At 48.5% G+C, this 27,086-nt stretch overlaps 1 protein-coding gene across 3 annotated transcripts in view; it reads left to right on the forward strand.

The window, feature by feature from the left end:
• The window catches only part of PDE2A (phosphodiesterase 2A), a 910,752-nt gene that overhangs the window by 867,223 nt on the left and 16,443 nt on the right, over positions 1-27,086 (forward strand). For all 3 annotated transcript variants that reach the window (XM_077451150.1, XM_077451151.1, XM_077451152.1), the window contains 9 exons: positions 1,444-1,566; positions 3,669-3,739; positions 3,851-3,973; positions 4,262-4,349; positions 9,530-9,577; positions 12,610-12,684; positions 21,660-21,759; positions 23,721-23,833; positions 25,374-25,412. In XM_077451150.1, coding sequence (XP_077307276.1) covers positions 1,444-1,566; positions 3,669-3,739; positions 3,851-3,973; positions 4,262-4,349; positions 9,530-9,577; positions 12,610-12,684; positions 21,660-21,759; positions 23,721-23,833; positions 25,374-25,412 — 780 coding nt within the window. The remainder of the gene's footprint in view (positions 1-1,443; positions 1,567-3,668; positions 3,740-3,850; positions 3,974-4,261; positions 4,350-9,529; positions 9,578-12,609; positions 12,685-21,659; positions 21,760-23,720; positions 23,834-25,373; positions 25,413-27,086) is intronic.

Genomic DNA, 27,086 nt, shown 5'->3' on the forward strand with positions numbered 1-27,086 from the left:
GGTGGGCTACCGGCTAACGGGGGTGGGGGCATCAGAGCTCTAAAGCAGGGCGAGTCATTGGCCAACAGGGGGCATCAGAGCTCTAAAGTAGCGTGTGCCACCGGTCAACGGGGTGTCAGAGCTTTAAAGTAGGGTGTGCCATCGGCCAACAGGGAGCATCAGAGCTCTAATGAAGGGTGTGCTACTGCCCATCAGGAGGCATCAGAACTCCAAAGTAGGGTGTGCTACCGGCCAACAGGGGGCACCAGAGCTCTAAAGTAGGGCGTGCCACCAGCCAACAGGGGGCATCAAAGCTCAAAAGTAGGGTGTGTAGTTTGTGCCACTGGCCAACAGGGGGTGTCAGAGCTCCAAAGTAGGGTGTGGCACCGGCCAAGGGGGGGCGTCAGAGCTCTAAATTAGGGTGTGCCACCAGCCAACAGGAGGCATCAGAGCTCTAATGTAGGGTGTGCCACCGGCTAACAGGGGGCATCAGAGCTCCAAATTAGGGTGTGCCACCAGCCAACAGGGGGCGTCAGAGCGCTAAAGTAGAGTGTGGCACCGGCCAACAGGGGGTACCAAAGCTTTAAAGTAGGGTGTGCCACCGGCCAACAGGGGACATCAAAGCTCTAAAGTAGGGTGTGCCACCGGCCAACAGGGGGGCGCCAGAGCTCGAATGTAGGGTGTGACACTGGCCAACAGGGGGCATCAGAGCTCTAATGTAGGGTGTGCCACCGGCCAACAGGGTGCCAGAGCTCTAAAGTAGTGTGTGCCATGCCACCGGTCAACAGGGGGCATCAAAGCTCTAAAGTAGGGTGTGCCACCAGCCAACGGGGTGTCAGAGCTCTAAAGTAGGGTGTGCCACCGGCCAACAGGGGGTACCAAAGCTTTAAAGTAGGGTGTGCCACCGGCCAACAGGGGACATCAAAGCTCTAAAGTAGGGTGTGCCACCGGCCAACAGGGGGGCGCCAGAGCTCGAATGTAGGGTGTGACACTGGCCAACAGGGGGCATCAGAGCTCTAATGTAGGGTGTGCCACCGGCCAACAGGGTGCGTCAGAGTTCCAATGTAGGGTGTGCCAGCAGCCAACAGTGGGCGCCAGAGCTCTAAAGTAGCGTGTGCCACCGGCCAACAGGGGGGCACCAGAGCTCTAAAGTAGGGTGTGCCACTGGCCAACAGGGGGCGTCAGAGCTCTAAAGTCGGAGAAGTCAAAGCCCCGTGGTCTGAGTATAGCTGGGTTTGTAGGGTCTTGGGATGTCCCACCCCAGGGCCACAAAGTTGGGGTGCTTCTACATATATTTTTTAACCACATGCATGATGATGATGGCTGATGGGACTAGAAATCAGATTTGACTTTGCTGCAGCCAGATTGATGAGAGCTGAATTATGATTGGTTGCTGACCTGACATAGCACTGTGCTGACACTTATCACTGAACTGACCTACCTTGTATTGTATATTGTTTTTAGGTGTGCGAGGAAGAAACAAGGAAGTTACAGAGTAAAGGGATCCTGCCCATCTCCCAGATTGATCCATATTTTTCAGAATTCTGCTACACCCCCCGATCCCTCCCCGAGGACGACACTGTTATGGTGAGTGATGTCACATGACTACCCCAGGGGTGGCAGGTACCCATAATACCCCCATCACCAGGAAGTTAAAATACTGAATTATTTTTAGGAGGCCAAACCATTGCGAAAAATGTGTATTCTACATATGGATCCCCCAACATCCTCCCACCCTGAATACTTGTATAGGAGAGATATCTGATCACGGGGGGGGGGGGGGGGAAATCTGATGGTTCCATACATTGGCCTATCACTAGGGTGGAAGCAGCTATTGGCCGACCTCCACCCCATCAGTGACCATTCCTATCAGATATGGGGAGCCCCAGCTGTGGTGCTGGTAATAGCTGTCATGACAGGTTCTCTTTAAGGTGTGGGAGGAAGTTCCAGGATGAGGTGGAGAAAAGGATCAAAGAGTGTGATTGGGTGGTGTGTATTTCTCATAGTGTGATTGGATGATGTGTAGTGTCATATGATGGTGTGTATTATCCAGGATCACTCAGAAAGTTTCTATCCCAGTGAATGGCGCTTATTATCAATGAATTATCCAAAGATGTGATTCCTGGATTGGATCCCCTCCAATGAGCACACAGATGTAATTGCCTTAATGGATCTCCTCCAATGAGGAACACAGATGTGATTGCTGGATTGGATTCCCTCCAATGAGCACACAGATGTGATTACTGGATTGGATTCCCTCCAATGAGCACACAGATGTGATTGCTGGATTGGATTCCCTCCAATGAGCACACAGATGTGATTGCTGGAATGGATCGATCTCCTCCAATGAGCACACAGATGTGATTGCTGGAATGGATCTCCTCCAATGAGCACACAGATGTGATTGCTGGAATGGATCTCCTCCAATGAGCACACAGATGTGATTGCCTTAATGGATCTCCTCCAATGAGCACACAGATGTGATTTCCTTAATGGATCTCCTCCAATAAGCACACAGATGTGATTGCTGAAAAGGATCCCCTCCAATGGCCACACAGATGTGATTGCTGGAATGGATCTCCTCCAATAGGCACACAGATGTGATTGCTGGAATGGATCTCCTCCAATAGGCACACAGATGTGATTGCTGGAATGGATCCCCTCCAATGGGCACACAGATGTGATTGCTGGAATGGATCTCCTCCAATGGGCACAGAGATGTGATTGCTGGAATGGATCTCCTCCAATGAGCACAGAGATGTGATTGCTGGAATGGATCTCCTCCAATGGGCACAGAGATGTGATTGCTGGAATGGATCTCCTCCAATGAGCACAGAGATGTGATTGCTGGAATGGATCTCCTCCAATGGGCACAGAGATGTGATTGCTGGAATGGATCTCCTCCAATGGGCACAGAGATGTGATTGCTGGAATGGATCTCCTCCAATGAGCACAGAGATGTGATTGCTGGAATGGATCTCCTCCAATGAGCACACAGATGTGATTGCTGGAATGGATCCCCTCCAATGGGCACACAGATGTGATTGCTGGAATGGATCCCCTCCAATGAGCACACAGATGTGATTGCTGGAACGGATCTCCTCCAATGTATCTGATGAACCCCTCCAAGATCCAGCACACCTGGGTATCCCCGGGATCCAGAACTGTGACAACCAAATATCCCCGAGGTCCAGGACAGTATTATAGGCAGATTCGGTGATTGACCTCCCGAGGGTCAGGGCTGTATTATCGATAGGTAAGATGAACCCTTTGAGGTTCAGGGCTCCATTATTGTGGCATCCAACATATATGAGAGTTCCGGGGAAGCGTTGTCAAGCAGAAATGATTCACCCCAAAAAAATGTTTTATTCATGTCTGTGTCCCTGTTGCAGATTTTCTCCCACTTCCTGTTGTCATCGCGACCCGGGCATGAGGGGAAATCTCCCTAACACAGCTCAGGATAGCAATAAAAACCAGACAGGGGTTCTAATCCTTCCCCAATCCTTCCAGAACAAGAAAACAAGACTTAAGGCTGACACACACTTTAGCTCTGTAGTTCCAGTCTACTTTGTTAGATTGTCAACTGTTGGAGCAGGAATCATAATTTTTGCTGTCCCATATTTACAATCAGGCACTTCCTTATGTATTATATATGTATAGTGACATGTCCCTGTTTTCTCCTGCCATAGGCTATCCTCAGTATGTTCGACGACATGAACTTCAACATTAACTACAAGATAGACCGGACGACTCTGGTCAGGTACGTTGTCACGGGTCTGATTGGCCCCGGCATCACATGCGGGTGTCACCTACGGTGGTCTGCTTGAAAATTCAGCCATGTGGTAATTCTAGGTATGATTCATTCTTGTAGGTTTTGCCTTATGGTGAAGAAGGGGTACAGGGACCCTCCATATCACAACTGGATGCATGCCTTCTCTGTGACCCATTTCTGCTATCTCCTCTACAAGAACCTGGAACTGGTCAACTATCTGGAGTGAGTTGCTGTTCCTTTCCTACCTCACTAGATGGCACTCTCCCGCAGAGATAGATAGAGAAGAGGTCGGTTCTGCAGGGGCGGACCTAACGACTATTGTTCACCATGACTGGAGGAAAAATAGACCAGTCAGGTTTCCTTCTGTTTTCCCGGGATGATGAAACCAGGAAGAGGATTTTGACACCACTGTGCACCACTTTTCATGAAAAGCTTCCAGATGATTTCATTTCATTTGTTTGCTTCATTTTTATGATACTTTTTGTTTTGTTTTGTTTTTTCTCTTTTTAGGGATATTGAAATTTTTGCCTTGTTTGTATCCTGTATGTGCCATGATCTGGACCACAGAGGGACAAATAATTCCTTCCAAGTGGCTTCGGTAAGTTCCGTTTAAGAATATGAATACTTGCTTTAAATTTTAGCTCTCCATTTACATGTCTGCAGTCCTGCTGTGCCCATTATGAGGGGTTCCCACCATCCCTGTGCTGAGTTCCCGGGTCTGTACACCCGCTGTGCCCATTATGAGGGGTTCCCACCATCCCTGTGCTGAGTTCCTGGTTCTGTACACCCGCTGTGCCCATTATGAGGGGTTCCCACCATCCCTGTGCTGAGTTCCCAGGTCTGTACACCCTCTGTGCCCATTATGAGGGGTTCCCACCATCCCTGTGCTGAGTTCCCGGGTCTGTACACCCGCTGTGCCCATTATGAGGGGTTCCCACCATCCCTGTGCCGAGTTCCTGGGTCTGTACACCTGTAATCTCCATAATGAGGGGTTCCCACCATCCCTGTGCTGAGTTCCCAGGTCTGTACACCCGCTGTGCCCATTATGAGGGGTTCCCACCATCCCTGTGCTGAGTTCCCAGGTCTGTACACCCTCTGTGCCCATTATGAGGGGTTCCCACCATCCCCGTGCTGAGTTCCCGGGTCTGTACACCTGATGTGCCCATTATGAGGGGTTCCCACCATCCCTGTGCTGAGTTCCCGGCTCTGTACACCCTCTGTGCCCATTATGAGGTGTTCTCACCATCCCTGTGCTGAGTTCCCGGGTCTGTACACCCGCTGTGCCCATTATGTGGGGTTCCCACCATCCCTGTGCTGAGTTCCCGGGTCTGTACACCCGCTGTGCCCATTATGAGGGGTTCCCACCATCCCTGTGCTGAGTTCCTGGTTCTGTACACCCGCTGTGCCCATTATGAGGGGTTCCCACCATCCCTGTGCTGAGTTCCTGGTTCTGTACACCCGCTGTGCCCATTATGAGGGGTTCCCACCATCCCTGTGCTGAGTTCCCAGGTCTGTACACCCTCTGTGCCCATTATGAGGGGTTCCCACCATCCCTGAGCTGAGTTCCTGGGTCTGTACACCTGTAATCTCCATAATGAGGGGTTCCCACCATCCCTGTGCTGAGTTCCCAGGTCTGTACACCCTCTGTGCCCATTATGAGGGGTTCCCACCATCCCTGTGCTGAGTTCCCAGGTCTGTACACCCTCTGTGCCCATTATGAGGGGTTCCCACCATCCCCGTGCTGAGTTCCCGGGTCTGTACACCTGATGTGCCCATTATGAGGGGTTCCCACCATCCCTGTGCTGAGTTCCCGGGTCTGTACACCCTCTGTGCCCATTATGAGGTGTTCTCACCATCCCTGTGCTGAGTTCCCGGGTCTGTACACCCGCTGTGCCCATTATGTGGGGTTCCCACCATCCCTGTGCTGAGTTCCCGGGTCTATACACCCGCTTTGCCCATTATGAGGGGTTCCCACCATCCCTGTGCTGAGTTCCCGGGTCTGTACACCCGCTGTGCCCATTATGAGGGGTTAATTTTGTTTATTGAAAATCTTACAAACAACAACTTATATACAATAAAACCATAATAAATAAATAAAACATATTTACAAAATAATTGAATATAATTATACAAACCAGAAAGAACAAGAACAAAATAAACAGTGCAAAACAAATTGTGCACAACATAATCCCTATGGGAGAGCCAGACTAAGGAACATCACCGACACCATGCATGTAGCCTTTTATACAAAATTATGTTGGATCTGAAAATCTAAGGGAGTGAAAGAAGAATACAAAGAAAGCCGCACACCCCGAGATCAACAGGCAGCCGCTACAGAGCCCTGATATTCCTCCACGCCTTATTCCAGGCCTCTTGCTGCCACCTGTCTTTCTCAAGACCCCGAATCTTCCCAACCTCACCCAGAATGTTCTGCACCACCACTTCCACAGGGAGGATTTTACCCCGTAAGGATACCTGACACCGTGCACTCCACGTGAAATAACGGACTACTAAACTAACTAAAAAAAGTGTTTCCAAATCATAATCCCGACGAGTCTGGAAAGCCCCATACACCCACTCTGCATAACTCATATGGGGGAGGAAGGGTATACTCAGAGCCCTCCCCACCCTCTTGTACACCTCTATATTAAAAGGGCACTGAAGTAGAAAGTGATCCATGGACTCCACCACTCCTCCACACTCCACTCTCGGGCAGCCCCGATCACTCATGGAAAGAAACTTCAAGTTGCCCTTCACATATAGTTTTCCATGAAAGACAAGCCAAGCCTGATCCCTAAACTTCATTGGGATTCTCTCCAAATTAATCAACCGCAAACCCACCCCCAAAACCAGGCTTGGGCAATCCCTCAAGGCCAGTGGCTCGCAAAAAGCAGAGCTCATGATCCGCTTCTCAAGAAGTTTCCTTGGAAGAGATCTGACTTCTCCCGCTCTTACTTGCCACTGCCGAAGTATTTTCAAACACGGGGCAACATAAGCCGGGAGCTTATCATGCTTGACCCTCAGGCTTTTCACTGGCCCACCATTTTCCCAGTCTCGCAGAAAGGGCCTAAACCAGGACTGGAAAATACCAACCCTTCCAGGCAGTCTCTCTGCCAACATGTTACCAAGATTGTACTTCACAAACATCAGAGAGAAAAAGACTACAGGGTAAACTGACTAAAAAAAGTGTTTCCAAATCATAATCCCGACGAGTCTGGAATGCTCCATACACCCACTCTGCATAACTCATATGGGGGAGGAAGGGTATACTCAGAGCCCTCCCCACCCTCTTGTACACCTCTATATTAAAAGGGCACTGAAGTAGAAAGTGATCCATGGACTCCACCACTCCTCCACACTTCACTCTCGGGCAGCCCCGATCACTCATGGAAAGAAACTTCATGTTGCCCCGTGAAGTTCATTATGAGGGGTTCCCCCCATTCCTGTGCTGAGTTCCTGGGCCTGTACACCCGCTGTTCCCATTATGAGGGGTTCCCACCATCCCTGTGCTGAGTTCCCGGGTCTGTACACCCGCTGTGCCCATTATGAGGGGTTCCCACCATCCCTGTGCTGAGTTCTTGGGTCTGTACACCCGCTGTGCCCATTATGAGGGGTTCCCACCATCCCCGTGCTGAGTTCCTGGGTCTGTACACCCGCTGTGCCCATTATGAGGGGTTAATTTTGTTTATTGAAAATCTTACAAACAACAACTTATATACAATAAAACCATAATAAATAAATAAAACATATTTACAAAATAATTGAATATAATTATACAAACCAGAAAGAACAAGAACAAAATAAACGGTGCAAAACAAATTGCACATTACATAATCCCTACGGGAGAGCCAGACTAAGGAACATCACCGACACCATGCATGGAGCCTTTTATCAAAATTGTATTGGATCTGAAAATCTAAGGGAGTGAAAGAAGAATACAAAGAAAGCCGCACACCCCGAGATCAACAGGCAGCAGCTACAGAGCCCTGATATTCCTCCACGCCCTTATCCAGGCCTCCTGCTGCCACCTGTCTTTCTCAAGACCCCGAATCTTCCCAACCTCACCCAGAATGTTCTGCATCACCACTTCCACAGGGAGGATTTTACTCCGTAAGGATACCTGACACCGCGCACTCCACGTGAAATAACGGACTACTAAACTAACTAAAAAAAGTGTTTTCAAATCATAATCCCGACGAGTCTGGAAAGCCCCATACACCCACTCTGCATAACTCATATGGGGGAGGAAGGGTATACTCAGAGCCCTCCCCACCCTCTTGTACACCTCTATATTAAAAGGGCACTGAAGTAGAAAGTGATCCATGGACTCCACCACTCCTCCACACCCCACTCTCGGGCAGCCCCGATCACTCATGGAAAGAAACTTCAAGTTGCCCTTCACATATAGTTTTCCATGAAAGGCAAGCCAAGCCTGATCCCTAAACTTCATTGGGATTCTCTCCAAATTAATCAACCGCAAACCCACCCCCAAAACCAGGCTTGGGCAATCCCTCAAGGCCAGTGGCTCGCAAAAAGCAGAGCTCATGATCCGCTTCTCAAGAAGTTTCCTTGGAAGAGATCTGACTTCTCCTGCCGTTACTTGCCACTGCCAAAGTATTTTAAAACACGGGGCAACATAAGCCGGGAGCTTATCATGCTTGACCCTCAGGCTCTTCACTGGTCCACCATTTTCCCAGTCTCGCAGAAAGGGCCTAAACCAGGACTGGAAAATACCAACCCACCCAGGCGGTCTCTCTGCCAACATGTTACCAAGATTGAACTTCACAAACATCAGAGAGAAAAAGACTACAGGGTAAACTAACTAAAAAAAGTGTTTCCAAATCATAATCCCGACAAGGCTGGAATGCTCCATACTACCACTCTGCATAACTCATATGAGGCAGGAAGGGTATACTCAGAGCCCTCCCCACCCTCTTGTACACCTCTATATTAAAAGGGCACTGAAGTAGAAATTGATCCATGGACTCCTCCACACTCCACTCTCCGGCAGCCCTGATCACTCATGGAAAGAAACTTCAAGTTGCCCTAACATCATGTTGCCCGTGAAGTTCATTATGAGGGGTTCCCACCATTCCTGTGCTGAGTTCCCGGGTCTGTACACCTGCTGTGCCCATTATGAGGGGCTCCCACCATCCCTGTGCTGAGTTCTCAGGTCTGTACACCTGCTGTGCCCATTATGAGGGGTTCCCACCATCCCTGAGCTGAGTTCCCAGGTCTGTACACCCTCTGTGCCCATTATGAGGGGTTCCCCCTATCCCTGAGCTGAGTTCCCAGGTCTGTACACCGGCTGTGCCCATTATGAGGAGTTCCCACAACTCCTGCAACATGCTCCCAAAAATTAGTTAATAATTGTCTTCTCTCTACCGTGGGCCCCTACTGCTGATCTGATGGGGCCCAGGGAACTTTTATTTAATCACTGGGAGCTGCTGCCTGTGAGATTGCTGTGCATGCCAGCAAAAGTACTAAAATAACCCCCTCCCTGCTCCTAGGCCCCCAGATGAACTGATGGAGCCCGAGGCTGATACAAAAGAGCCGATTCTACTCTCCTATTAGTGGCCTTGCCTTGGGCGAGGAAAAAATGTGCTTTTTATTGGTACCCCAGGCAAAAATAAAAATATACCCCTTGCAATGCAGGATGGGCCCTACTGTACAGGTTGTTTTCATATTCTTGGAGTTCAACTTTGCCGTAATGTGATTTTACACTGTTCTCTCTGTCCAGTAAGTGACTGATCATTGTCTTCCTTCTGTCTTCTGCAGAAGTCTGTCCTGGCTGGTCTCTACAGCTCGGAGGGCTCTGTGATGGAGGTAAGTGGTTTATTTTCTTCATTCCTGAAATGGCATGGCGTGTTTACCATGTACTGGTCAGCAGACCCAACTATCTGATCCTTTCAGGTTTGGCTGGGAGGTTTGAGGGCCACTCTGCTCAGTGCCATGGCTCAGTGGTTAAAAGAAAAAATTTACAAAATGGGATCACAAGACCAAATACGGTAGTCCCAATTGCTTTATTTGTTCATAGTAAGGTCACATAAAATGGCCAACAAGTTTCGGGGGCAAACACTCTCCCTTCCTCAGGGCTCAGTAGACCTCACCAAAGCTTTGATGGACTCGGCACTATGGGTAATCAGATGGATCTGTACCATCCATGGTCTGGAATTTGGTTGGGTTTCCTTCCACAATCTGAAACATCTGGATTCAGCCAAGAACTGACCTGGGGCCGCTAGTGGGCCATATTGACATGGCTGGGATGGTGTCATTCACCAGCAATCTAAAGAGCTATCTGATCACCCATGGTAGTCTATCTAAGCTTTGGTGAAGTCTACTGAGCCCTGACGAAGGGGAAATGTTGGTCCTCAAAACCTTTTGGCTCTTTTATGTCTTTATTTTGTGGGCGTTTTTTTACTGTCCAATCACAGGCTGGGAGTGGAAGGGAGACCCAACTATATTACTGCACTAGTCAGTTCATCAACCTGGCTCTGTGTATCCCAGGGCTGGATATCCATTAGAGAAAGGAAAGGATATGTGACCTTCTAGGTTGTTATTGCCACCTCTGTACTCCATCTGGGGGCCCAACTAGAAGTGAGTGGAAATCTCCTTTAACCCTAAGCCCCTGTACACACGGTCGGAGATTTCCACAACCAAATCCGTCGGATTTTGCCTGTCGGATTTTGTCCGTCGGATCTTGTCTGAAACTGTTGCATACACACTGTCGGGCCAAGTTGTCGAAAAATCCGATCTTTCAGAACGTGATGACATAATTTCGTTACGATGGGACTACATTCAGGCTAGTAGCCAATAGCTTTGATGTAGGAATTTGATCTGAGCATGCGTGGCACTTGGTCCGATGAAAATGCTCTACACATGATCGGATTAGGTCCGTCCGGCCCAGTTGGTCGGGAAATATTTCCAACATGTTGGAAAATTGGGTCGGACGGAGATTCGGACGGAATCAGTCCGATGCATACCACACACAGTCGGATTATCCGACAACACGATCCGATAAGACGCAATCCGACAGATTATCCGACCGCGTGTACAAGGGCTTAGTGCATTTTTCTAGCGCTAAATCCTCAACATGCTTCCAGGTTTTCTCAAAGGGACCTAAATATCCCCCCCCCACCCCCAACCAAACAACCCCACTTCAAATTGTTTCCATTCCACATATCTTCTGGCTCTGGTGAGGTAGCCAGTACATGTCTGGAAGGTGCCGGTGACATAACCTTCCCAGGAGGCCAGCCAGGAAGGCCCACATCCTGCGAAGGTTATGCCACCAGCTCCATCCAGATGTTCTCAGATAAATGTCAAGAAAGATTTCCCCAAATCTCATTAGACCTTAGGAAACAATTGGGCAATGACTCCAGAGTTTGCCCATGTGCCTTAGGCCAATGGTTTTCAACCATATTGGGATCAGGTTTAGGTCCTGTAAATTCTTCCATGACTTTCGATGACTCAAGGAGGCATGTGTTTATTTAGGGGCAATTATGGGAGACTGAAGGGCACTGTGGGTGAAGAGGAGCACTCTAGGACACTGTTGGGTGTACTGTGGGAGACTATAGGCTCTACATCAAGCCAGGGGGCACCACCAGGGGCTGGAGGGCACTGTGGGACACTGTTAGGGGTACCATGGCAGACTGTAGGCTCTACAGAAAGCTAGATGGCACTGTGGGGATTGAGAGTTCTTAGGTGGCCTTGGTAAATGTGAGAGGTTGAGGGGAACTATGGGAGTTTGGAGTTATGGGAGACTGAAGGGCACTGTTGGACACTGTTGGTGTATTATGAGGCACTGTATTATGAGGCACTGTAGGCTCTGCAGCAAGCCAGGGGGCACCACCGTGGGCTGAGGGGCACTGTGGGACACTGTTGAGGGTACTGTGGGGTACTGTAGGCTCTGCAGCAAGCCAGATGGGAAACACCGGGAGGGGATACTGTGGGACACTATTTGGGGGTACTATGGGGCACTGTAGGCTCAGCAGCAAGCCAGGGGGAACCACCGGCAGCCTGAGGGACACTGTCAGCCATTGTTGGGAGTACTATGGGGCACTGTAGGCTCGGTAGCAAGCCAGGGGGAACCACAGGCGGGCTGGGGGACACTGTGGGGGTACTATAGGGGACTATAGGCTCTGCAGCAAGCCAGGGGGAAGCACCGGCAGGCTGAAGGACACTGTGGGGCACTGTGAGGGGTATTATGGGGGACTGTAGGCTCTGCAGCAAGCCAGGGGGAACCATCGGCGGGCTGAAGGACAATGTGGGACATTGTTGGGAGTACTATGGGGCACTGAGGGCTCGGTAGCAAGCCAGGGGGCACCACCAGAGGGGCTGCGGGCACTGTAGGACACTGCTGGGGCACTATGGGGAACTATAGTTTCTGCAGCAAGCTAGGTGGCACCACTGGGGGGCTGGGAGCATTGTGGGACACCGTTTGGGGTTCTATGGGGGCACTGTAGGCTCTGCAGCAAGCCAGGGGGCACCATTGTGGGTGGCATGATGAAACAAACCACACCAGATCTGATGCAGATATTAGCGGTGGGCTAACCCTGAGAACAATGGGGAAGATTCCGTCCACCAATGATGTAGACATGTCCATGTGTTTATCTGGGGAATGCGGTGGGGAGGGGGGGTCTCCACTTTAAAGTGAACATAATCTTACCCTTCCGAAAGGTAGGTGTCCCCATTGGAAGATTTCCCCTCATTTCCTGTTTTGGTGACAACTGTAACATTTTAAATTTCTTGTCAAAAATGTTTGTTTGGGGGAAGGGAGGGGGTCACAGGTTTAAAAAAAAAAGAGTTGTTGTTTTCTGTGTTCCTCTGTCTGAGCCCCCTGTGTCTTTTCCCCCCCGCAGAGACACCACTTCGCTCAGGCCATCGCCATCCTCAACTCACAGGGCTGCAACATCTTCGAACAGTTCAACAGAAAGGTGAGTGTTCTAAAGGAGATCTGTCATTGTCATCTGCACTTCACACAAATCAAAAGGACGCACATGTCAGGTGACCGGATCGAAGGCAGTGATTTTGGAAATATCACCTTTTCCCTGCCAGGAATTGAGTAAAACCGTAAAGGTGGTTCTTGGGCTCCCCCGCGTGGCTGAATATGAGATTGCAGCATCCGTTGGTTCTACGCAGACAGTAGTGGGATTAGAAGGGTAGAAGGGCAAAAACATTGTGCAGCAATACTACATGGGAAGCCAGTTCAGCATATATATATAAGGAAAAATATGTCAGCCAATGTATAATTGTAAGCTGCTGGTAGGAAGAATGCGCTCCTGTAAGTTTAAGGGGACCTGTCATTAACTTTAAAATTCTCCATGAACAAATCCCTGGCATGCCACCATATACCAGTGGCGGCTGGTGCTCAAAATTTTGAGGAGGGGTGCAAGCAAACTGAAAAATTATGAAAAAAAACCCCATCAATTGCAGCCTCACTGTACCATCAATCGCAGCTACTGTGCCCATCAATTGCCGCCACTGTGCCCATCAAACACAGCCATTGTGCCATATCAAATGCTGCCACTGTGCCATCACAAATACAGCTACTGTGCCCAGCTTATGCAGCCACTGTTGTCCATCTTATGCAGCCACTGTACCCCATCAAATGTAGCCTCATTGTGCACCTTCAAATGCAGCCTCACTGTGCACCATCAAATGCTCCCACTGTGCCCCATCAAATGCAGCCTCACTGTGCACCATCAAATGTTCCCACTGTGTCCCATCAAATGCAGCCTCACTGTGCCCCATCAAATGCTCCCACTGTGTCCCATCAAATGCAGCCTCACTGTGCACCATCATATGCAGCCTCACTGTGCACCATCATATGCAGCCTCACTGTGCCCCATCAAATGCAACCTCACTGTGCCCCATCAAATGCTCCCACTGTGCCCCATCAAATGCTCCCACTGTGTCCCATCAAATGCAGCCTCACTGTGCCCCATCAAATGCAGCCTCGCTGTGCCCCATCAAATGCAGCTTCACTGTGCCCCATCAAATGCAGCCTCTCTGTGCCCATCAAATGCAGCCTCACTGTGCCCCATCAAATGCAGCCTCTCTGTGCCCATCAAATTCAACCTCATTGTGCCCCATCAAATGCAGCCTCACTATGCCCCATCAAATGCAGCCTCACTGTGCCCCATCAAATGCAGCCTCACTGTGCACCATCATATGCAGCCACTGTGCCCCATCAAATGCAGCCTCACTGTGCCCATCAAATGCAGCCTCACTGTGCCCATCAAATGCAGCCTCACTGTGCCCATCAAATGCAGCCTCACTGTGCCCATCAAATTTAACCTCACTGTGCCCCATCAAATGCAGCTTCACTGTTCCCATCAAATGCAGCCTCACTGTGCACCATCAAATGCAGCTTCACTGTTCCCATCAAATGCAGCCTCACTGTGCACCATCAAATGCAGCCTCACTGTGCCCATCAAATGCAGCCTCACTGTGCCCCATCAAATTCAGCCTCACTGTGCCCCATCAAATGCAGCCTCACTGTGCACCATCAAATGCAGCCTCACTGTGCCCCATCAAATGCAGCCTCACTGTGCCCATCAAATGCAGCCTCACTGTGCCCATCAAATGCAGCCTCACTGTGCCCATCAAATGCAGCCTCACTGTGCCCATCAAATTCAACCTCACTGTGCCCCATCAAATGCAGCTTCACTGTTCCCATCAAATGCAGCCTCACTGTGCACCATCAAATGCAGCCTCACTGTGCCCATCAAATGCAGCCTCACTGTGCCCCATCAAATTTAGCCTCACTGTGCCCCATCAAATGCAGCCTCACTGTGCACCATCATATGCAGCCACTGTGCACTATCAAATGCAGCCTCACTGTGCCCATAAAATGCAGCCTCACTGTGCCCATCAAATGCAGCCTCACTGTGCCCATAAAATTCAACCTCACTGTGCCCATAAAATTCAACCTCACTGTGCCCCATCAAATGCAGCCTCACTGTGCCCATCAAATGCAGCCTCACTGTGCCCATCAAATGCAGCCTCACTGTGCCCCATCAAATGCAACCTCTCTGTGCCCATCAAATGCAGCGTCACTGTGCCCCATCGAACGCAGCTTCAATGTGCCCCATCAAATGCAGCCTCTCTATGCCCATCAAATGCAGCCTCACTGTGCCTCATCAAAAGCAACCTCACTGTGCCCCATCAAACGTAGCCACTGTGCCATATCAAATGCTGCCAGTGTGCTCCCCGCCTGCCAGTTGTGCTTACCCTGTCTCTGTGGCGGTGGGACAGCTCCTCAATGTCTTCTCCCGTCCTCTCTTCCCTTCCTCTGCACCTGTCGCTTCAGCCAATCAGGTGACGGGTAACAGATTTGAGCACCTGATTGGCGGAGAGGCAGTTTAGCGTTAGGAAAGCGAATATCCATTAATGAATATTTATATTCATTCGCTTTTCTCACACAGCTGAGTGTCCTGGGAGCGCCCAGGCATGAAGCTCACAGGTCACATTTTTTGATGCCTATTGGAGCCTATGGCTCTAATCAGGTGCTTCAAAACCAGCCCCCCCCCCCCCCCCGCCGCTGTATTTCAGGCACTTGGTGCCCAAAAAAGGGGCCTGAGAAGGGGGTGGCAGTGGCAGCCATAGATAGATTCATGCAATGCATGAATCAATCTATTGGTGCTAGAGGGGGAAGCAGGAGAGAGGGGGCAGAGCCTGTGCGCCCTTAGGGACGCACCGCCACCGCAATATACACCAGCGGGGATCATATTTCAGAAAAGCTCCACCTTTTATGAATAAAAAACTTGCCCTTGATCTCCAGTCCAGTGACTTTTCCCAGACTGAGATGATGTCATCCGTCTGCTGCAGGCAGGAGGAAACATTTCCTCAGTCTCCCCCCTCCCCAAGTGATAAGACTGTACAAGGTAACTTCATAGTAAAGTCTGCAGATCAGGAAAGGGTTACTTTTAGTATATTGAGGTCATATGAACATTGAGGGAGTGTTCTAAGTAGGGAGCAGCAGCAGTGCTCCATCAAATGCGTAGAAATCAGAATCCCGCTGTGTATGAAAAGTGACAGCGCCGGGTGTTCTGGGCTCAGTCCTGAAGATACGTGCCGGAGAGTCGCTCGGCATCCCAGTAAACCGTCGCTGATGATGACACCGCTCGGGATTCTCAGGGATTAGGAGAACAGATGTGTGCGTCCCCTGGGAGGCGGAGTCATTCCTTTCACACGGATTGTCACGTTGCGTGCAATGTTTTCCTGTCATTGCTGAGTTTGCTGTTCCGTATTTGCATTGTGCCCTGTATCTCTCTGGGGCCTTGTTTCTGCAGCATCTGTTCTCACCCCGCTAAACGAGTGTAAATACGGGGAAATAATGAGGCTCAGGAGTTTACCGCTAATTATTCTTATTTTGTATCTCTTTTATTTTTTTTACAAATACCTTTTCTGCTCACGGACTTGGCGTCAGAGGTTTTCCCTTTACTTTTGCTTGATTTTAACACACAGATCCCCCCAAATTACTTCTGTACTGTATATGAGAACCGCTAATACCCATTACCCCAAGATCTATCCCTGATATACCCTAGAGCAGTGATGGGGAACCTTGGCACCCCAGATGTTTTGGAACTACATTTCCCATGATGCTCATGCACTCTGCAGTATAGTGGAGCATGATGGGAAATGTAGTTCCAAAACATCTGGGGTGCCAAGGTTCGCCATCACTGCCCTAGAGTCATCCTTGATCCACCAAGATCTACTACAGAGCCACCCTAGACCCACCCCATTTCCACCCCTGGTCAACCCAGGAGTAACCCCAGATCCACCCTAGATCCATACCAGTTTCTCCTTAGATAAACCCAAGATCTTCCCCAGATCCACTCTATATCTACCCCAGGTATATAGTTGGTAATGCGCTAGGTCGGTGCGCCCTTCTCTTGCTATTATTTTACAGTTCTAAGGATACCCATTGTCCTGAAGTGGGCAGCAAGACCGTTGGTGTAGAAAGACGTTGTCTGGTCAAACTAGGATGGATCTAGACTAAATCTGGAGTAGATCTTGGGTTTATCCAAGGGGAAACTGGGATTGATCTAGGGTGGATCTGGGGTGGGTCTTGGGTTTATCCAAGGGCGAACTGGGATTGATCTAGATCAGTGGTCATCAACCCTGTCCTCGGGGGGCCACCAACAGGCCAGGTTTGCAAGATAACCGAAATACATCACAGGTGATATCATTTGCTGCTCAGTGATTGCAGTATTCTAGTCTGCATCTTCCCCAAGGTAATACATAAAACCTGGCCTGTTAGTGGGCCCTGAGGACAGGGTTGATGACCAGTGCTCTAGATAAATCCCAGATTCCCCTTGGATAAACCCAAGATCCACCCCAGATCCACCCTAGATCCATCCCAGTTTCCCCTTGGATAAACTCAAGATCTACTCCACATTTAGTCTAGATCCATCCTAGTTTGACCATCGACAAACTTAATATCACCCCAGATTCTCCCTAGATCCATCCTAGTTCCACCACAAATAAACCCAAGAACTACCCCAGATCCATTCTAGATCCATTCCAGTTCCACCACAGATAAACCCAAGATCTACCCCAGATCCATTCTAGATCCATTCCAGTTCCACCACAAATAAACCCAAGAACTACCCCAGATCCATTCTAGATCCATCCTAGTTCCACCACAAATAAACCCAAGAACTACACCAGATCCATTCTAGATCCATTCCAGTTCCACCACAGATAAACCCAAGATCTACCCCAGATCCATTCTAGATCCATTCCAGTTCCACCACAAATAAACCCAAGAACTACCCCAGATCCATTCTAGATCCATCCTAGTTCCACCACAAATAAACCCAAGAACTACACCAGATCCATTCTAGATCCATTCCAGTTTCACCACAGATAAACCCAAGATCTACCCCAGATCCATTCTAGATCTATTCCAGTTCCACCACAGATAAACCCAAGAACTACCCCAGATCCATTCTAGATCCATCCTAGTTCCACCACAAATAAACCCAAGAACTACCCCAGATCCATTCTAGATCCATTCCAGTTCCACCACAGATAAACCCAAGATCTACCCCATATCCAGCATAGATAAATGTAAAATCTACTTTTAGATCCACCCTAGATCCAGCCCAGTTCCACCATAGATAAACTCAAGAGCTACCCCAGATCCAACCTAGATCTATCCTAGTTCCACCACAGATAAACCCAAGATCTACCCCGTATCCACTCTAGATCCATCCAACAGTTCAACCACAGATAAACCCAAGATCTACCTCAGATCCACTCTAGATCCTTCCTGGTTCCACCACAGATAAACCAAAGATCTAATCCAGATACAGCCTAGATCCATCCCAGTTCCACCACAGATAAACTAAAAATCTACCCCAGATCCATCCCAGTTCCACCACAGGTAAACCCAAGATCTACCCCAGATCCACTCTAGATCCATCCCAGTTCCACCACAGATAAACTAAAAATCTACCCCAGATCCATCCCAGTTCCACCACAGGTAAACCCAAGATCTACCACATATCCACTCTAGATCCATCCCAGTTCCACCACAGATAAACCCAAGATCTACCCCAGATCCACTTTAGATCCTTTACGGTTCCACCACAGATAAACCAAAAATCAAATCCAGATCCACCCTAGATGCATCCCAGTTCCACCCCAGATAAACTTGAGATCTACTTTAATTTGATAAGGCAGGGATTGGCAGTGTGTGTACAAACTCCTGGTCCGTCTAATCCAATAAAAGACAAAAAAGGAAAACCTAGTGCTGTAAAGCATGGTAATACTCCTCTGGATTTTATAGGCAGACTAGGTAATGTAGTAAAAAACTGTATTTTATTATAAACATACAATAAAGGTGCAAATAGCAAGAGAAAAATATATACAATTACATAAAAAGAAAGCAACAAATATACTGCAAGAGCACATAGTGCAAATAACGTCTGACATGTTTCGGACCTTGTAGTGTCATATCTTTGGTGTCTATATCCCTACCGTTTATCATTCTTTGAGCTTCCTACCTTCTCATAACTCTTTTTTGTTTGTTCTTTTTTTTCTCTTTTGCACACATATAGAGAACCATATAAAGCAATTTACTGCAGCGTATATCCAGATTCCATCTTTGGTCAGGATTTTGGCCAGCGTTTTTTACTCCTCACGCCTGAGGTCCTTGCAGTTGGGATGGGTGCTGCTTCTCTTTTTTAATGTCTACTTTAGATCCACCCTTGATCCACCCCAGTTCCACCACAGATAAACTCAAAATTCACCCCAGATCCACCCTAGATCCATTCCAGTGCCACCCAGATAAACCTAAGATCTACTGTAGATCCATCCCAGTTCCATCATAGATAAACCAAAACTCTACCCCAGATCCATCCCAGTTCTACCACAGATAAACCCAAGATCTACCCCAGATCCAGCCTAGATCCACCCCAGTTCCACCACAGATAAACCAAAAATTCACCCCAGATCCACCCTAGATCCATTCCAGTGCCACCCCAGATAAACCTAAGATCTACTGTAGATCCATCCCAGTTCTACCCCAGATAAACATAAGATCTACTTTAGATCCACCCTAGATCCATCCCAGTTCTACCACAGATGAACCCAAAATCTACCTCAGATCCACCCCAGATCCATCCCAGTTCCACCACAGATAAACCCAAGATCTTCCCCAGATCCACTCTAGATCCATCCCAGTTCCACCACAGATCTATTCTAGATCCATTCCAGTTCTACCCCAGATAAACCTAAGATCTACTTTAGATCCACCCTAGATCCACCCTAGATCCATCCCAGTTCCACCACAGATATACCCAAGATCTACCCTAGATCCACCCTAGATCCATCCCAGTTCCACCACAGATATACCCAAGATCTACCCCAGATCCACTCTAGATCCATCCCAGTTCCACCACAGATAAACCCAAGATCTACCCCAGATCCATTCTAGATCCAATTCAGTTCTACCCCAGATAAACCTAAGATCTACTTTAGATCCACCCTAGATCCATCCCAGTTCCACCACAGATGAACCCAAAATCTACCTCAGATCCACCCTAGATCCATCCCAGTTCCACCACAGATAAACCCAAGATCTACCCCAGATCCACTCTAGATCCATCCCAGTTCCAACACAGATAAACCCAAGATCTACCCCAGATCCACCCTAGATCCATCCCAGTTCTACCCCAGATAAACCTAAGATCTACTTTTGATCCACCCTAGATCCATCCCAGTTCCACCACAGATGAACCCAAAATCTACCTCAGATCCACCCTAGATCCAACCCAGTTCTACCCCAGATAAACCTAAGATCTCCTTTAGATCCACCCTAGATCAATCCCAGTTCCACCACAGATGAACCCAAAATCTACCTCAGATCCACCCTAGATCCTTCCCAGTTCCACGCCAGATAAACCTAAGATCTACTATAGATCCATCCCAGTTCCACGCCAGATAAACCTAAGATCTTCTGTAGATCCATTCCAGTTCCACCCCAGATAAACCTAAGATCTACTGTAGATCCATCTCAGTTCGACCACAAATAAACCCAAGATCTACCTCAGATCCACTTTAGATCCTTCCCGGTCCCACCACAGATAAACCAAAGATCTAATCCAGATCCACCCTAGATGCATCCCAGTTCCATGCCATATAAACCCATGATCTAATCCAGATCCACTCTAAACCCAAATCTACCCCAGATCCATCCCAGTTCCACCCCAGATAAACCTAAGATCTACTGTAGATCCATCCCAGCTACACCTTAGATAAACCTAAAATCTACTTCAGATCCACTATAGATCCATCCCAGTTCCACCACAGATAAACCCAAGATCTACCCCAAATCCAACCTAAATCCATCCCAGTTCAACCAAAAAAAATAAAGATCTACTGTAGATCCATCCCAGTTCCACCACAGATAACCTCAAGATCTTCCCCATATCTGCTCTAGATCCATCCCCGTTCCACCACACAAAAACTTAAGATTTACTGTAGATCCATCCCAGATCCACCCCAGATAAACCTAAGATCTACTGTAGATCCATCCCAGTTCCACCACAGAAAACCCCAAGATCTTCCCCAGATCCACTCTAGATCCTTCCCAGTTCCACCACAAATAAACATAAGATCCACCCTAGATGCATCCCAGTTAAACCCCATATAAACCCATGATCTAATCCATATCCACTCTAGATCCATCCTACTTCCACTACAGATAAACCCAAGATCTACTCCAGATCCAACCCAGATAAAACTAAGATCTACCCCAGATCCACCCTAGATCTATCCCAGTTCCACCACAGATAAACCAAAGATGTACCCCAGAGCCACCCTAGATCCACCCCAGATTCACCTTTGATACGGGTAAACCAAAGATCTACCCCAATTCCACCCCAGATAAACCCAAAGTCTACTTCAGATCCACCCTAGATCCATCCCAGATCCAGTCTAGATCCATTCCGGTTTCACCTTAAATAAACCAAACATCTACCAAGATACAGCCCAGATCCACTATAGATCCATTCCAGTTCCACCCCAGAAATTCCCAGATCTACCTTATATCCACCCTAGATCTTCCTAGTTCCACCCTGGATCAACCCAAGATCTATCCCAGATCCACCCTAGATCCATCCCAGTTCCATCTTAAAACAACTGCAGATCAACCCAAGATCTATAATCTCCTCAAGATTTTACTCCCAGATCCACTAGATCCATCCCAGCTCACCCAACAATGTAGTTGCTCTCTGATGCTGGCCCTCATGTTGTCCTCAACCTCCTGTATAACGGCTGTAAATCTTTATATCCGTGTCAGGCAGATCAGGGGGACAGTATCCAACGCAGGTCACTCCCGCTGGATCCTGGGAAATGAGTCATTAATAACATTTCTTTCCTCCCTGATACTGTACAGGATTACCAGAGGATGCTGGATCTGATGAGGGACATTATCCTGGCCACCGACCTGGCACACCACCTACGAATCTTCAAGGAACTCCAGAAAATGGCAAAAGGTAACAAGTAATGCGTGTGTGGTGTATATCAAGACCAAAACTACCCCCAAGATTGCCCCACAATGCCTATCGTCAGAGCCACAGGTGTATATACGGTGTATACCAAGACCAAAACTACCCCCAAGATTGCCCCACAATGCCTATCGTCAGAGCCACAGGTGTATATACGGTGTATACCAAGACCAAAACTACCTCCCCAAGATCGCCCTACACCCCACAATGCCAATCGTCAGAGCCGCAGGTGTATATACGGTGTATACCAAGACCCAAACTACCCCCAAGATTGCCCCACAATGCCTATCGTCAGAGCCACAGGTGTATATATGGTGTATACCGAGACCCAAATTACCCCCAAGATTGCCCCACAATGCCTATCGTCAGAGCCACAGGTGTATATATACGGTGTATACCAAGACCCAAACTACCCCCAGGAACGCCCTACACCCCACAATGCCAATCGTCAGAGCTGAAGGTGTATATACAGTGTATACCAAAACCCAAACTACCCCCAAGATTGCCCCACAATGCCTATCGTCAGAGCCACAGGTGTATATACGGTGTATACCGAGACCCAAACTACCCCCAAGAACGTCCTACACCCCGCAATGCCAATCGTCAGAGCCACAGGTGTATATACGGTGTATACCGAGACCCAAACTACCCCCAAGATTGTCCCACAATGCCTATCGTCAGAGCCACAGGTGTATATACGGTGTATACCAAGACCCAAACTACCCCCAAGATTGCCCCACAATGCCTATCGTCAGAGCCACAGGTGTATATATGGTGTATACCAAGACCCAAATTACCCCCAAGATTGCCCCACAATGCCTATCGTCAGAGCCACAGGTGTATATACGGTGTATACCGAGACCCAAACTACCCCCAAGAACGTCCTACACCCCGCAATGCCAATCGTCAGAGCCACAGGTGTATATACGGTGTATACCGAGACCCAAACTACCCCCAAGATTGTCCCACAATGCCTATCGTCAGAGCCACAGGTGTATATACGGTGTATACCAAGACCCAAACTACCCCCAAGATTGCCCCACAATGCCTATCGTCAGAGCCACAGGTGTATATACGGTGTATACCAAGACCCAAACTACCCCCAAGATTGCCTTACACCCGACAATGCCAGTCGTCCCTCTGACTGCAGATCACCTACCTTCTGTAACACAGAGATAAAGAGACGGGGTCTTGGATTGACAACGCTGCTCCTCCATAGACTCCCCTTAGGACAGGAAGTGGCAGGATCACCTTGTGTCCATAGAAGACAACTAATGCAGACACCAGAGCTCTAGACTGACAAGTTATAATACATGAGAATGGATTTTCCTTCTTGGGTTTAGATACACTCTAATGATACTTTTATCCAGAGAGCAATGATTTCTTAGACATCATCCCCACCTAGTGTTGAAAAAGGAAACTGCAGCAAAAAATAAAAATAAAAAAAATTTCCCAATAGCTTTTAATAAATTTTCAAATATAAGTACAGAGAGACAAAAAGTATAGCTACAAGAGATGACATTTTCTGAGGGTGTCTTGGCACATGGTACGATTATAACATTTCTTTCTTTTCCGGTTACATTATAAAACTCTTTGGTATTCTAGAGAAATAGCTCAACACTGTCTATCCCTCATCCCATATACCCCCCCCCCCTTTCCCAGCGCACCCCCCCTTTCCCAGCGCACCTCCACCATGTTTCCAATGCTCTGCACTCCCATTGGTGGACTGGCGTGTTGGTTGCAGCCAGGTAGATGGGAGGGAGATCAATGAACATACGTTTGCTGATCTCCCTTTGCTTTTAGACACCTGGAAGTGACGAGTACAACCTCACTTCTGGTTTCCTAGTGTTAACCATCCTTTAATATTTCTTCACAAAACATAAACTAAAGGAACTATCACAGGGAGGGGAAATCTGTTTGATTCATTCCGTGTTCCACGTCCTCCACAGATGGATACGACCCCAAAAACAAGCACCACCACAACCTCCTGATCTGCCTCCTCATGACCTCCTGTGACCTCTCTGATCAAACCAAAGGCTGGACCACCACCAGGAAGATTGCGGTGAGTTCTCGGGGGGGGGGGGGGGAGTTCTCTGTGGAGTCATGTGACATTATGATCCTTATCCTGTCCATTGACTCATAGAGCAGCCACTTCCTCTGCAAGCCTGTTGTCAGCTTTCAGCTGGTGTATAGCAGTTTGATATAGTGGAAGACACTTTTATTTTTATTTTTTATCTGTGGAGGAAGTAAACTCACCAGCCACTTTATTAGGTACACCTTGCTAGTGCCGGGTTGGACTCTCTTTTTCCTTTAGAACTGCCTCCATTCTTGGTGGCATAGATACAACAATGCGTTGGAAACGTTCCTCAGAGATTTTGGTCCATAGTGACATGATGGCATCACGCAGTTGCTGCAGATTAGTGGGCTGCACATCCATAATGCCAATCTCCCGTTCATCCACATCCCAAAGGTGCTCTCTTGGATGAGATGTGGTGAGTGTGGAGGCCATTGGAGGACAGGGACCTCATTGTCCAGTGGTGAGATGATTGGAGCTGTTTGACATGGTGCATTATCCTGCTGGAAGGATCCATCAGAAGATGGGGGACACAATGATGCCAATCTTCCACAACATCCCAAAGGGGCTCTATTGGATGAGATGTGGGGAGTGTGGAGGCCATTGGAGGACAGGGACCTCATTGTCCAGTGGTGAGATGATTGGAGCTGTTTGACATGGTGCATTATCCTGCTGGAAGGAGCCATCAGAAGATGGGGACACTGTAGTCATAAAGGGATGGACATGGTCAGCAATAATACACAGGGTAGGCTGTGGTGTGTAAAGTATACTCAGTTGGTACCAAGGGGTCCAAAGTGTGCCAAGAAAATATGCCCCACACCATCACCACCAGCCTGAACCGGTGATACAAGGCAGGATGGATCCAGGCTTTGATGTTGTTTACGCCAAATTCTGACCCCACCATCTGAATGTTGCAGCTGAAATTGAGACTCATCAGACCAGGCAACATTTTTTTTCTAATGTTCTATTGTCCAATTTTGGTGATCCTTTGCCAATTGTAGCCTCAGTTTCCTGTTCTTAGCCAACCGGAGTTGTCTTCTGCTGCTATAGCCCATCTGCTTCAAGGATGGATGTGTTGTGCCTTCAGAGGTGGTATTTCGCATGGTTCTGATGGTGCTCTGGTTGGAATTCTCCTCTGACCTCAGCAAGGCATTTTTTTTTCCACACAACTGCCGCTCAACTGGATATTTTCTCTTTTTCCTCACCGAGAGATGGTTGTGCATTTTTTTTTTTAAAAACTCAGTCCAGCCCGTCTGGTGCCACCAGCCGTGCCACCTTCAAATTCACTTAACTTCCCTTTCTTCCCTGTTCCGATGCTCGGTTTGAACTTCAGCAAGTCATCGTTTGTGTCACCAAGCAATGGAACAGGTGTACCTAATAAAGTTGACCGGTGAGCGTAGATGGTGTTTCTATACGGGCAGAGAGCCTTCTGGAAGGAACTGCAGATGGAATTTGTCACTGTAATTAGAATTAAAGGAAATTGTAATTGGTAAAACCTTGCTGACGTGTATGTGTTCCCCTATTCCAGGAGCTGATCTACAAAGAATTCTTCTCTCAGGGAGACCTGGTGAGTACGACAGATACAATACCAACTCCAATATTCTGCTTTACTCAGCATGGGAAGACATCCTGACCCCACTCATAATAGGAGTAGATGGGACCTCCAACCAGAATGGGTGGATCTCTGGGCTAAATATAAAGGAAGACATCCTGACCCCACTCATAATAGGAGTAGATGGGACCTCCAACCAGAATAGGGGGGGGGGATCTATGAGCGGGATATAAAGGAAGACATCCTGACCCCACTCATAATAGGAGTAGATAAGACCTCCAACCAGAATAGGGGGGAATCTATGGGCAGAATATAAAGGAAGACATCCTGACCCCACTCAAAATAGGAGTAGATGGGACCTCCAACCAGAATAGGGGGGGGGCGGATCTATGAGCGGGATATAAAGGAAGACATCCTGACCCCACTCATAATAGGAGTAGATGGGACCTCCAACCAGAATAGGGGGGGGGGGATCTATGAGCGGGATATAAAGGAAGACATCCTGACCCCACTCATAATAGGAGTAGATGGGACCTCCAACCAGAATAGGGGGGGGGGGATCTATGAGCGGGATATAAAGGAAGACATCCTGACCCCACTCATAATAGGAGTAGATGGGACCTCCAACCAGAATGGGGGGATCTCTGGGCGGAATATAAAGGAAGACATCCTGACCCCACTCATAATAGGAGTAGATGGGACCTCCAACCAGAATAGGGGGGGGGGATCTATGAGCGGGATATAAAGGAAGACATCCTGACCCTACTCAAAATAGGAGTAGATGGGACCTCCAACCAGAATAGGGGGGAATCTATGGGCGGAATATAAAGGAAGACATCCTGACCCCACTCATAATAGGAGTAGATGGGACCTCCAACCAGAATAGGGGGGGGGGGATCTATGAGCGGGATATAAAGGAAGACATCCTGACCCCACTCATAATAGGAGTAGATGGGACCTCCAACCAGAATAGGGGGGAATCTATGGGCGGAATATAAAGGAAGACATCCTGACCCCACTCATAATAGGAGTAGATGGGACCTCCAACCAGAATAGGGGGGGGGATCTATGAGCGGGATATAAAGGAAGACATCCTGACCCTACTCAAAATAGGAGTAGATGGGACCTCCAACCAGAATAGGGGGGGGGATCTATGAGCGGGATATAAAGGAAGACATCCTGACCCCACTCATAATAGGAGTAGATGGGACCTCCAACCAGAATAGGGGGGGGGAATCTATGAGCGGGATATAAAGGAAGACATCCTGACCCCACTCATAATAGGAGTAGATGGGACCTCCAACCAGAATGGGGGGATCTCTGGGCGGAATATAAAGGAAGACATCCTGACCCCACTCATAATAGGAGTAGATGGGACCTCCAACCAGAATGGGGGGATCTCTGGGCGGAATATAAAGGAAGACATCCTGACTCCACTCATAATAGGAGTAGATGGGACCTCCAACCAGAATAGGGGGGGGGGGGATCTATGAGCGGGATTTAAAGGAAGACATCCTGACCCCACTCATAATAGGAGTAGATGGGACCTCCAACCAGAATAGGGGGGGGGGATCTATGAGCGGGATATAAAGGAAGACATCCTGACCCCACTCATAATAGGAGTAGATGGGACCTCCAACCAGAATGGGGGGATCTCTGGGCGGAATATAAAGGAAGACATCCTGACCC

Source organism: Lithobates pipiens, unplaced genomic scaffold, assembly GCF_037356315.1.
Source record: "Lithobates pipiens isolate NorthernLeopardFrog02 unplaced genomic scaffold, aLitPip1_a1.2 Scaffold_23, whole genome shotgun sequence".
In the NCBI taxonomy this organism is placed as follows: domain Eukaryota; kingdom Metazoa; phylum Chordata; class Amphibia; order Anura; family Ranidae; genus Lithobates; species Lithobates pipiens.